Below are 12874 nucleotides of genomic sequence, written 5' to 3'. Positions count from 1 at the left end.
GATTTATGAAATAATAAAAGGGAATTTGGAGTAGCCCAAATTTGGCCAGAAATGTTATAGAATGAGTATTCCTCAATTTATAAACTTTAAGGCCAATCAGTATTTTAACATATAGTTTACTATTTGGAATTTTAAAACTTCTTGTCTTTTAGCTACTCTTTCTACTTCTTTCTCTCAACCCAGGATCTGAAGCAATTGGAAGAGACAAAGGAACCAGAAAGATGAGATCAAAATGGCACCTTTATTACTAACTAACTAACTGAAGAACAGCCTCTAGGTGTGAGATAACAAAAGGCTTCCTAATATATCATGGCAGAATCAAGCAGAGTGGCCCACTCAGCTGTTGAAGTCTAGCAAATAATGATCTGTTCCCTAGGGCAGAGCCGCCCACAGGCCCTTCACAGTGAGAATCTAGAGAGGGCTGAGAGGCACAGCTGTCTTGTCTCTACCTTCCCAATCAAGGAAGTCATTTGTTCAGGAAGAAGTAAGTGAGGGGGAGGGGGGGGCAGGAGTGTTAGTCTGGTGGAAATTCTTTAACATGGATACATGAAGAAGAGGGAATACATATTCTCCACCTGATAGTTACTTCTAAATGATAGCAAATAAAGCTATGCTATAATTAAGCCAACTAAGTAATTATATCCAGAGACATCTGTAAGCAAAAATTAACAAGAGCTAACTGAAGATCCATCACCCCAGAGCAGAGTGGAAATCAGCAACCTGCATCTTAGTGTGATAAGACACTGACTGAGATGTGTTGCTATCAACACAGTGTGGACAGTGACAATGCCTTTTGTCTTCAGAAATTAGAGCCAGCTCAAAATTATCCCCATAACAAGATGATTTCAGACTTGAATGGGAGGGAAGGGGCAGGAATTACAGATAGCTTGCAGAAATTACACATAATCCAGTCTATTTCATCTGTGAAGACGTTTATAATGTGGAATGTTAGACGTAGCATTAGTAGTTATGGCAATTGTGCACAATTGAATTGCTCATGAGTTATTTTTATAATTACTTCTATTTACTCAGGGATAAATTTGATTAAGCAAAGGAAGTTTTTTTTTTTTTTTTTTTTTTTTTTTTTAAGCATGTCATCTGGGCAAAAATGACCCTAGAAACATTTTTCAGTTAATGACAAAACTGTAACATCAAGTAAAAGCAGACCAGGCAATGAAACTTGTAAAATCAAGAAGAATATTAAAGGATATCATTATAAAATGTTAATAAATATAGTCTGAATAACATAAACAACAGGGGAGTTTTTTTGTTTTTTTTTTAATCCTTCAGTGGTACATACTTGCTCCTGGGGAATTGGAATCCAGAAAAAACACTTAAAATCAAGGTTACATTTTGTAAAATCAAATTCCTGCATATTTATTTTTATTATAAGATAATCATTTTGAGATTTGTAATGGCTTATTTATTCATTTGCTTATAAAATGAACTTACACATGCTTTTATAAACAGTACAACCTCCACCAAAAGATGACACTTTTACCTGTACTTTCCTTACACCAATCCTCGCCCCCAATTGATGAGGTTTGCCCAATTCTCAGAACACTATAGAGGATGTTTTCTAATTGCCAAGGACCAAAGTAGCAAAACTGAGCAGTCCTCTTTCCTGCCCTCAAGTCAGCCGCAATCTTCCTGCCACACTCCCTTTATCTCCTTGGGAAAGTTCTAGGTTGGTTGGCCAACAACAGGATTTGCCCTTAACAAGTCAGAGCCATTGCAACACGATTGTGACGTAGGAAAAGTAACCACCAATCAGAGAGAAGCCCCAGCAATGTGATTGTGACACGTCACTATAAATAAGAGAACTCCTCCAACTTAGGCCCTTCTTTTCATTCTTAACTAATAAGGAAAGCAACATCTACAATGGCCAGACGCACCATCCAAAAGTACAGATGCTTCAGAGGACATCGAAGATCAATCTCCAGAAAGAAGTCGCACTCCAGTACCAATTTTGGCCAAAGAAACTATTCACTCTATGTTAACAGGGTCCTTAAAGAAGTTGTTCCCCAGAGGGGCATGTCATATCGCACCTTGGACTTCATGAACACTCTGATCAACGACATCTTTGACCGCATTGCTGAGGAAGCCCACCACCTGATGCATTTCAGAAAGCGCTGTACCCTCACCCCTGAAGACATCCAGAAGGCGGTGTACATGCTGTTGCCTGAGCAACTAGCAAAGTACGCAGTGACTTTTGGAAGTGAAGCAGTGCACAGATTTGTCAGCTCCTGAACTACCAACTTAACCAAATCTTGGGGAAAGTAAACTTACTACCCAGGCCTCTCAATGTTGAAGTCACTCTTCTTTTTTATTACATGGTGGTATTTCCTGATATTTTCCTATTTCTCTTATCTCTAGAGATTACTTTCTTGCTATCTTGCCTTTTAACTATTTGACTAGATATTTTCCTGACACCAGCTTTCTGCCCAAACTCCACTCAGAAACTTTGTTTTTCTTACAGGTATATGAACTCATCATATAAATCCAATGCTTATTGTATCTTTAAGATATTGTTATCTATGTACAGGATTATTTGACCCAGCCATCTTGACTACCAGGTCATATGACGTGGAATTTAGGAAGACAAACCTCTTAACGAGCAATATACCAGCACTAATAATTTTTATCATAAAGCATTTTTCCAGCTAAAACTTCATTCAACCAATTAGTTCCTTAATGAATGCTTTATAGAACATGTTAACTATTCCTTTTTGCTTTAATTCTTATTTCCTGAATTTTTAATCAGCTCCATTGATGTCCATGTAAATTTTATCGTGAGGATTTGGTTCACTGAGTTTAATGGTTCTACATTTTTACCCTAAGAACACCCATGAACTTACCACTCTAGTGATGAACTTTAAGAACTTTGCAAAGATTACAGAAGATCTTTCCCAATCTGCTTCCTATACCCTGAGTTTTTTTTCTTTCCCAGTCTGTTGCTTTTCTTTGTCCTTTTGATACCTAAATGTCTGTAAACAGTGGGTTTAATTTTGCTATGTTAAAACATAAGATCATGCTACATGTGTGCTTTCATGCCTGCATTTTTTTGCCTCTAAATAGTGCACTTCCATGATTTGGACCTATTGAAATAGGTAGCTCTAGTTTGTTTCACTCCTATGCTATATAAGATTCCATAGCATAACAGTGTCACAACTTATTGTTCATCCTCTATTGATGTAGTTTGGGTCGATTTCTTTTTTGGGGGAGGTGTTTTTAATTTGTTCTTTTTAGATATACATGACAATAGGAGTGTATTTGGAACTATCATACATACATGGAGTATAACTTATTCTAATTGGGATCCCATGCTTGTGGTTGAACATGATGTGGAATTTCACTGGTCGTGTATACATATGTAAACAGGAAAGTTATGTCCAATTCATTCTACTGTCTTTCCTATTCCCATCTCCCCTCCATTTCCTTCATTCCCTTTTTTCTTTTCCAATAAACTTCTATTCCTACACACACTCTTTATTGTATGTTTAGCATCCACATATCAGAGAGAACATTCAGCCTTTGGTTCTTTGGGATTGGCTTATTTCATTTAGCATGATACTCTCTAGTTTCATCTATAAACCAGCAAATACCATAATTTCATTCTTCTTTATGACTGAGTAACATCCCATTGTGTTTATATAATACAGTTTCTTTATTCATTCAATCTCTTGAAGGGCACCTAGGTTGGTTCCATAGCTTGAATATTATGAATTGAGCTGCTATAAACATTTATGTAGCCACATCACTGTAGTATGTTTATTTTAAGTCTTTGGGGTATAAACTGAGGACTGAAATAATGGTTCCATTCCACATTTTCTGAGGAATCTTCATTCTGTTTCCAGAGTGTTGCACCAATTTGCAGTCCCACCAGCAATGTATGAGTGGACCTTTTTCCCCATCCTCTTGATAATCGCCATTCTGACCAGTGAGATGGAATCTCAGTGTAGTTTTAATTTGCATTTCTCTAATTGCTAAAAATGTTGAACATTTTTTTTCATATATTTGTTAATCAATTGTATTTCTTCTTCTGTGAAGTGCCTGTTCAGTTTCTTTCCCCATTTATTGATTGGGCTATTTGTTTTGTTGGTGTTAAGTTTTTTGAGTTCTTTACATATCCTGGAGATTAATGCTCTACCCGAGGTGCAAGTGTCAAAGATTTTCTCCCATTCTGTAGGTTCTCTCTTCACATTCTTGATTGTTTTCTTGGTTGTGAAGAAGCTTTTTAGTTTAATACCTTCCCATTTATTGATTCTTGATTTTACTTCTTGAGCTTTAGGAGTCTTGTTAAGGAAATTGGTACCTAAGCCAATAAGATGTTGGGCCTACATTTTCTTCTAGTAGGTACAGGGTCTCTGGTCTAATGCCTAGGTCCTTGATCCATTTTGAGTTGAGTTTTGTGCAGGGTGAGAGATAGAGGTTTAATTTCATTTTACTGCATATGGATTTCCAATTTTGCCGGCACCATTTGTTGAACAGGCTCTCTTTTCTCCATTGTATGTTTTTGGATCCTTTGTCTAGTATGAGGTGACTGTATTTATGTGGGTTTGCCTCTATGTCTTCTATTCTGTACCATTGGTCTGCCTGTCTATTTTGGTGACAATACCATGTCATTTTTGTTACTATTGCTCTGTAATATAGTTTAAGGTCTGGTATTGTGATACCTCCTGCTTCACTTTTACTGCTCAGGATTGTTTTGGCTAGTTGAAGTCTCTTATTCTTCCAGATGAAGTTCACAATTGCTTTCTCTATTTCTATGAGGAATGTCATTGGGATTTTAATTGGAATTGCATTGAATCTGTATAGTGCCTTTGGTAGAATGGCCATTTTGACAATATTAATTCTGCCTACCCAAGAACAAGGGAGATCTTTCCATCTTCTCAGGTTTTCTTCAATTTCTTTCTTTAGCGTTCTGTAGTTCTCATTGTAGAGATCTTTCACCTCTTTTGATAGATTGATTCCCAAGTATTTTATTTTTTTTGAGGTTATTGTGATTGGAGTGGTTTTCCTAATTTCTCTTTCAGAGGATTCATCAGTTATGAATAGGAATGCATTAGATTTATGTGTATTGATTTTATTTTTTTATTAAAATCTTTTTTTATTTTTACAGACTGCATTTTGATTCATTGTATACAAATGGAATACAACTTTTCATTTCTATGGTTGTACACCATTCATGTAATCATACATATACAGAGGTTAATACTGTCTGTTTCATTCTATCTTTCTGTCCCCCATCCCTTCCCACCTCATTTTTCTCTACAGCATCCAAAGTTCCTTCATTCTTCTCTTCTCCCTGCCACCCCACCCCCCCCCCGCCTCGTTATATATTGTCATGCACTTATCAGAGAAAACATTCAACCTTTGGTCTTTTGGACTTGGCCTATTTCACTTAGCATGATATTTTCCAACTTCATCCATTTACCAGCAAATGCCATAATTTTATTATTCTTTATGGCTGCGTAATATTCTATTGTATATATATATATACCACAGTTTCTTTATCCATTCATCTGTTGAAGGGCATCTATGTTGGTTCCACAATCTAGCTATTGTGAATTGAGCAGCTATGAACATTGATGTGGCTAAATCACTGTAGTATGCTGATTGGGTATTGATTTTATATCCTGCTACTTTGCTGAATTCATTTATTAGTTCTAGGAGTTTTCTAGTGAAGTTTTTGGATCCTCTAAATATAGAATTATGTCATTGGTAAATAGTGAGAGCTTGAGTCCTTCTTTTCCTATTTGTATCCCTTTAATTTCTTTGTCTAATTACTCTGGCTAGTGTTTCAAGGATGATGTTGAATAGAAGTGGTGAAAGAGGGCACCCCTGTCTTGTTCCAGTTTTTAGAGGGAATGCTTTCAGTTTTTCTCCATTAAAAATGATGTTGTCCATGGACTTAGCATAGATAGCCTTTACAATGTTGAGGTATGTTTCTACTAATCCTATTTTTTCTAGTGTTTTGAGCATGAAGGGGTGCTGTATTTTATCAAACACTTTCTCAGCATCTATTGAAATAATCATGTGATTCTTAACTTTAAGTCTATTGATGTGATGAATTACATTTATTGATTTCCGGATGTTTAACCAACCTTGCAACCCTGGGATAAACCCCGCTTGATCATGGTGCACTATCTTTTTAATATGTTTTTGTATGCAATTTGCCAGAATTTTGTTAAGGATTTTTGCATCTATGTTCATCAGGGATATCGTTCTAATATTTTCTTTCCTTGGTGAGTCTTTGTCTGATTGTGGTATCAGAGTGATACTAGCTTCATAAAATGACTTTGGAAGAGTTCCCTCCTTTTCTATTTCCTGGAATACTTTGAGGAGTATTGGTTCTTCTTTAAAGGTCTTGTAGAATACAGCTGAGAATCCCTCTGGTCCTGGGCTTTTCTTGGTTGGTAGGCTTTTGATGGCTTCTTCTATTTCAGTGCTTGAAATTGATCTTTTAAATTGTGTATATCTTCCTGATTCAGTTTGGGAGGATCATATGTCTAAAAATTCGATATTTTCTATTTCGTTGGAGTATAGATTTTCAAAGTAACTTCTAATTATATTATGTATTTCAATGGTTTCTGTCATGATCTTTCCTTTTTCATCACAAATTCTAGTAATTTGAGTTTTCTCTCTCCTTTTCATTAGTGCGGCTAAGGGTTTATCAATTTTGTTTACTTTTTCAAAGAACCAACTTTTTGTTTTGTCAATTTTTTGAATTGTTTCTCCTATTTCAATTTCATTGATTTCAGCTCTGATTTTTTTTTCATTTATTAAATATTTGTTTAATGCTGAGGTAACCTCTTTGCATTTATTATCTCACTAAGACACAATCCATTACCCCTATTTTACAGGTATGGATTGAGATTTAGAAATGTTGAAAAATTTCAAGACCTTAGTAATCCCAATCCAAAGCTCAACCCCTCAGGAATTTCTGCCTTCAATCAGGACATATACACATCTTTAAATGTTCTTACAGCCTTGTATTTCATCTTGTATTTCTCCTTCAAAGTTCTTAGGAAAGTTTGTAATTTCACATTTATTTGTGTGAAATATTTATATTTATTTGTGCTCCCAAACCCTTAAATACCAGGATAACAGAAATCATGTCTACTTTTGTCATTTTTAAAGCTGTTGCATGGTAAGATTATAATATATAATGGATGAAAGAGTAATGGAATTATTTAATTAATGCATAAATGAACTCCTGTGTAATTCTAGAATTTGAGAGTTTAGGTAGCAAAATCACTTTTTTAATTAAGTCCTAGGTAAGGAGATATTCCAAGTGTCATACAATATGCAACATACAATACTGCTACCCGAACCATCGGAGTCCGAATCCTAGCTTGACCACTACTTAGTTGTTTGATCTTTTTTTTTTTCCTAATATTTTTTTTAATTTATTTTTATTGTAAACAAATGGGATACATGTTGTTTCTGTTTGTACATGGAGTAACAGCATACCATTTGCATATTCATACATTTACATAGAGCAATGATGTTTGATTCATTCCATTATTTTTTTCCTTCCCCCAGTCCTCCCACCTCTTTTCCCTCTATACAGTCCCTCCTTCCTCCATTCTTGCCCCCCTCCCATCCCCCATTACGTGTCATCATCCGCTTATCAGTGAGATCCTTCGCCTTTTGGATTTTTTTTTTTATTGTAAACAAATGGGATACATGTTGTTTCTCTGTTTGTACATGGCATAAAGGCATACCATTTGTGTAATCATAAATTTACATAGGGTTATGTTGTTTGATTCATTCTGTTATTTTTCCCCTTCCCCCCACCCCTCCCACCCCTCTTTTCCCTATATACAGTCCTTCCTTCCTCCATTCTTGCCCCCCTCCCTAACCCTAACTCTAACCCTAACACTAACCCCTGCCACCCCCCATTATGTGTCATCATCCACTTATTAGCGATATCATTCGTCCTTTGGTTTTTTGAGATTGGCTTATCTCACTTAGCATGATATTCTCCAATTTCATCCATTTGCCTGCAAATGCCATAAATTTATCATTCTTTATGACTGAGTAATATTCCATTGTGTATATATATACCACAGTTTCTTTATCCACTCATCAACTGAAGGACATCTAGGTTGGTTCCACAATCTGGCTATTGTGAACTGAGCAGCTATGAACATTGATGTGGCTGTATCTCTGTAGTGTGCTGATTTTAAGTCCTTTGGGTATAGGACGAGGAGTGGGATAGCTGGGTCAAATGGTAGGTCCATTCCAAGTTTTCTAAGGAATCTCCACACTGCTTTCCAGAGTGGCTGCACTAATTTGCAGCCCCACCAGCAATGTATGAGTGTACCTTTTTCCCCACATCCTCTCCAACACCTATTGTTGCTTGTATTCTTGATAATAGCCATTCTAATTGGGGTGAGATGGAATCTTAGTGTAGTTTTGATTTGCATTTCTCTTATTACTAAAGATGGTGAACATTTTTTCATATGTTTGTTGATTGCTTGTAGATCTTCTTCTGTGAAGTGTCTATTCATATCCTTAGCCCATTTGTTGATTGGGTTATTTGTATTCTTGGTGTAGAGTTTTTTGAGTTCTTTATAGATTCTGGAAATTAGTGCTCTATCTGAAGTATGAGTGGCAAAGATATTCTCCCACTCTGTAGGCTCTCTCTTCACATTGCTGATAGTTTCCTTTGCTGAGAGAAAGCTATTTAGTTTGAATCTATCCCAGTTATTGATTCTTGCTTTTATTTCTTGTGCTATGGGAGTCCTGTTAAGGAAGTCTGATCCTAAGCCAACAAGGTGAAGATTTGGACCTACTTTTTCTTCTATAAGATGCAGGGTCTCTGGTCTGATTTCAAGGTCCTTGATCCATTGTGAGTTGATTTTTGTGCAGGGTGAGAGATAGAGGTTTAGTTTCATTCTGTTGCATATGGATTTCCAGTTTTCCCAGCACCATTTGTTGAAGAGGCTATCTTTTCTCCATTGCATATTTTTGGCACCTTTGTCTAGTATGAGAAAATTGTGTTTATTTGGGTTTGTGTCCGTGTCCTCTATTCTGTACCATTGATCTACCTGTCTATTTTGGTGCCAATACCATGCTGTTTTTGTTACTATTGCTTTGTAGTATAGTTGAAGTTCTGGCATTGTGATACCCCCGTTTTCATTCTTCCTACTAAGGAAGATTTTAATTATTTCCTGTCTTCTACTATTTTGGGTGTTGATCTGTTCTTCTTTTTCTAGGGCTTTGAGATGAAAAGTTAGGTCATTTAGTTGTTGACTTTTTATTTTTTTAATGTATGAGCTCAATGCAATGAACTTTCCTCTTAGTACTTCTTTCATAGTGTCCCAGAGATTTTGATATGTTGTGTCATTGTTCTCATTTACCTCTAAGAATTTTTTTATTTCTTCCCTGATGTCTTCTGTTATCATTGCACCATTCAATTGCATATTATTTAGTCACCAGGTGTAGGAGTCATTTTTTGTTTTTTTTATTTTATCATTCACTTCTAATTGCATTCCATTATGGTCTGATAGAATACAGGGTAGGATCTCTATTTTTTTGTATTTACTAATGGCTTCTTTGTGGCATAGCATATGGTCTGTTTTGGAGAAGGATCCATGAGCTTCTGAGAAGAAAGTATATTTGCTCAATGATGAATGAAATACTCCGTAAATGTTCATTAAGTCTATATCATTGGTTGTATTATTTAGTTCTATAGCTTCTTTATTCAGTTTTTGTTTGGAGGATCTATTCAGTGGTGACAGCCGTGTGTTAAAGTCCCCCACTATTATTGTGTTTTGTTCTATTTGATTCTTAAAATTGAGAAGGGTTTGTTTGATGCACATGGCTGCTCCATTGTTTGGGGCATAAATATTTAAAATCATTATGTCTTGCTGATTTATGCTTCCCTTAAGCAGTATGAAATGTCCTTCTTTATCCCTCTGACTAACTTAGGTTTAAAGTCCTCTTTATCTGATATGAGGATGGAAACCCCCACTTTTTTACTGAGTCCATGTGGATGGTAGGTTTTTTCCCATCCTTTCACCTTTAGTCTGTGGATGTCTTTTTCTATGAGACATGTCTCTTGCAAGCAGCATATTGTTGGATCTTTCTTTTTAATCCAATCTGCCAGTCTATGTCTTTTGATTATTGAGTTTAGGTCATTAACATTCAGGGTTATTATTGTGATATGATTTGTATTCCTGGTCATTTTGACTTCTTTTTGGTTTTTAACTTGACTTGGTTTCTCCTTTGATTGGCTTTTCCTTAGGATAGTTTCTCCCTTTGCTGACTCGTATTATTGTTTTTCACTTTATCCTCATGAAATATTTTGCTGAGAATGTTCTGTAGTACAGCTTTCTATTTATAAATTCTTTTAACTTTTGTTTATCAAGGAAAGATTTTATTTCATTATCAAATCTGAAGGTTAGTTTTGCTGGATATAGGATTCTTGGTTGGCATCCATGTTCTTTCAGAGCATGAAATATGTTGTTCCAGGTCCTTCTTGCTTTTAGAGTCTGGACTGAGAAATCTGCTGATATCCGTATTGGTTTCCCCTTAAAAGTAACCTGACACTGTTCTCTCACAGTCTTTAAAATCCTATCTTTATTTTGTATGTGAGGTATTTTCATTTAATGTGGCTTGATGTGGGTCTGTTGTAATTTTGTGCACCTGGTGTCCTGTAAGCCTCTTTTATTTGATTTTCCATTTCATTTTTCAGGTTTGGGAAGTTTTTTTATATTATTTCTTTGAACAGGTTATTTATTCCTTTGGTTTGTATCTCCATGCCTTCCTCAATCCCAATAATTGTTATATTTGGTCTTTTCATAATATCCCATAATTCTTGGAAGTTCTATTCATGATTTTTTACCATATTCTCGGTTTGTTCAAAATTTTACTTTCAAGATTAAATACTTTGTCTTCATTGTCTGAGATTCTGTCTTCCACAAAATCTACTCTGTTGGTGATGCTTTCTATTGAGTTTTTAATTTGGTTTATTGTTTCCTTCATTTCAAGTATTTCTGTTTGTTTTTTTTATTTTTCAGAATCTCTCTTTATTGAAGTGTTCTTTTGCTTCCTGTATTTGCTCTTTTAACTGTTTATTGGAGTGATCATGCATTGCCTGCATTTGCTCTCTTATCTCATCTTTTGCTTCATGGATCATTTTAATTATGCAGATTCTAAACTTTTTCTTTCATTTCTACTACATGCTGTCATTGAATTCTATCAAACTAGCATCTTGGTTTGTTAGCAACACTTTCTTCTCCTGTTTTTTCATATTGTTTCTGTATATTCCCCTCTAGCAGTGAAGATCTGAAGTTGAAGTTTCCCCTTTACAGGCTTATTGTGATCCTTTAGTTTTCCTGTATCTCTCCTTTGAGGGGGAGATCAATATTAGCAGCACCTAATACAAACTATATGCAGCCCCAAACCAGATAACCCCTATAAATACTTTAACATTATTGTAATAAACAGGACAAGTTCGATTATTATTTACATTATTTCTAGTGGTGAACAAAGAGGATGGGGAAGAGTGTAGGATGTAAGTGAGAAAATAGAGGTACCTGTTGAAGGGCCTCCAGTCTCCTGCAGGTGTCTCAGGAAGGGAGCCACCCTTCCAATGATGGTGGTCATGCCCTCAGGAATAATTCAAAATGTCTGCACCAGACTCCAAAGAAGCTGGGAAATCACAGCATGGGCACAGTGTCCAGCATCTGTCTGCAGTGTTGGGGTGGGTGGGCACCTCTGTTATATAATTTAATGTCCGGTATTGTGATGCCTCCTGCTTCACTTTTCTCATTAAGGATTGCTTTGACTATTCTGGGTCTCTTATTTTTCCAAATGAATTTCATGACTGCTTTTTTCTATTTCTGTGAACAAAGTCAATGGAATTTTAATAGGAATTGCATTAAATCTGTATAACAGTTTTGGTAGTATGATCATTTTGACAATATTAATTCTGCCTATCCAAGAGCATGGGAGCTCTTTCCATCTTCTAAGGTATTCAGTTTCTTTCTTTAGTGTTCTGTATTTTTCATTGTAGAGGTCTTTCATCTCTTTTGTTAGATCAACTCCCAAGATTTTTTTTTAAGGCTATCGCGAATGGAGTAGTTTTCCTAATTTCTCTTTCAGCTGATTCATCATTGGTGTATAGGAATGCAATTGACTTATGTGTGTTAATTTTGTATCCCACTACTTTGCTGAATTTGTTTATGAGTTCTAGAAGATTTCTGGTGGAGTTTTTTGGGTCTTCTAAATATAGAATCATGTCATTAGCAAATAGGGGTAGTTTGAGCTCTTCTTTTCATATTCACAACCCTTTAATTTCTTTCTTTTGCCTAATTGCTCTGGCTAAGGTTTCAAGGACAATGTTGACTAGAAGTGGTGAAAGAGGGCATCCCTGTTTTTTTACAGTTTTTAGAGGAAATGCTTTCAATTTTTCTCCATTTAGGATGATGTTGACCTTAGATTTAGCATGTATAGTTTTACAGTGTTGAGGTATGTTCCTATTACCCCTAGTTTTTCTAGTGTTTCAAGCATGAATGGATGCTAAATTTTGTCAAATGCTTTTTTTGCATCTACTGAGATAATCATATGATTCTTGTCTCTAAGTCTATTGATATGATGAATGACGTTTATTGATGTCCATATATTGAACCAAACTTGCATACCTGGAATGAACCCCACTTGATCATGGTGCACTATCTTTTTAATATGTTTTTGTAGGTGGTTTGCCAGTATTTTATTAAGAATTTTTGAAACTATGTTTATCAGGGATATTGGTCTGAAGTTTTCTTTCCTTGCTGTGTCTTTGTCTGGTTTTGGTATCAGGGTGATACTAGCTTCATAGAATGAGTTTGAAAGGTTTCCCTCCTTTTCTATTTCA

General features: G+C 35.7%; 1 protein-coding gene across 1 annotated transcript; it reads left to right on the top strand.

Annotated features, from left to right (window-relative positions):
* Positions 1-1881: 1881 nt before the first annotated feature.
* On the top strand, positions 1882-2250 carry LOC124986632 (histone H2B subacrosomal variant-like). The gene has a single exon (XM_047555125.1). The coding sequence runs from the start codon at positions 1882-1884 to the stop codon at positions 2248-2250; it is 369 nt and encodes a 122-aa protein (XP_047411081.1).
* The last annotated feature ends 10624 nt before the right edge of the window (positions 2251-12874 follow it).

Source organism: Sciurus carolinensis, chromosome 6, assembly GCF_902686445.1.
Source record: "Sciurus carolinensis chromosome 6, mSciCar1.2, whole genome shotgun sequence".
NCBI classification, from domain to species: Eukaryota; Metazoa; Chordata; class Mammalia; order Rodentia; family Sciuridae; genus Sciurus; species Sciurus carolinensis.
The sequence above is the reverse complement of the archived record's forward strand: the minus strand, read 5'-3'. Positions and strand labels throughout refer to the sequence as shown.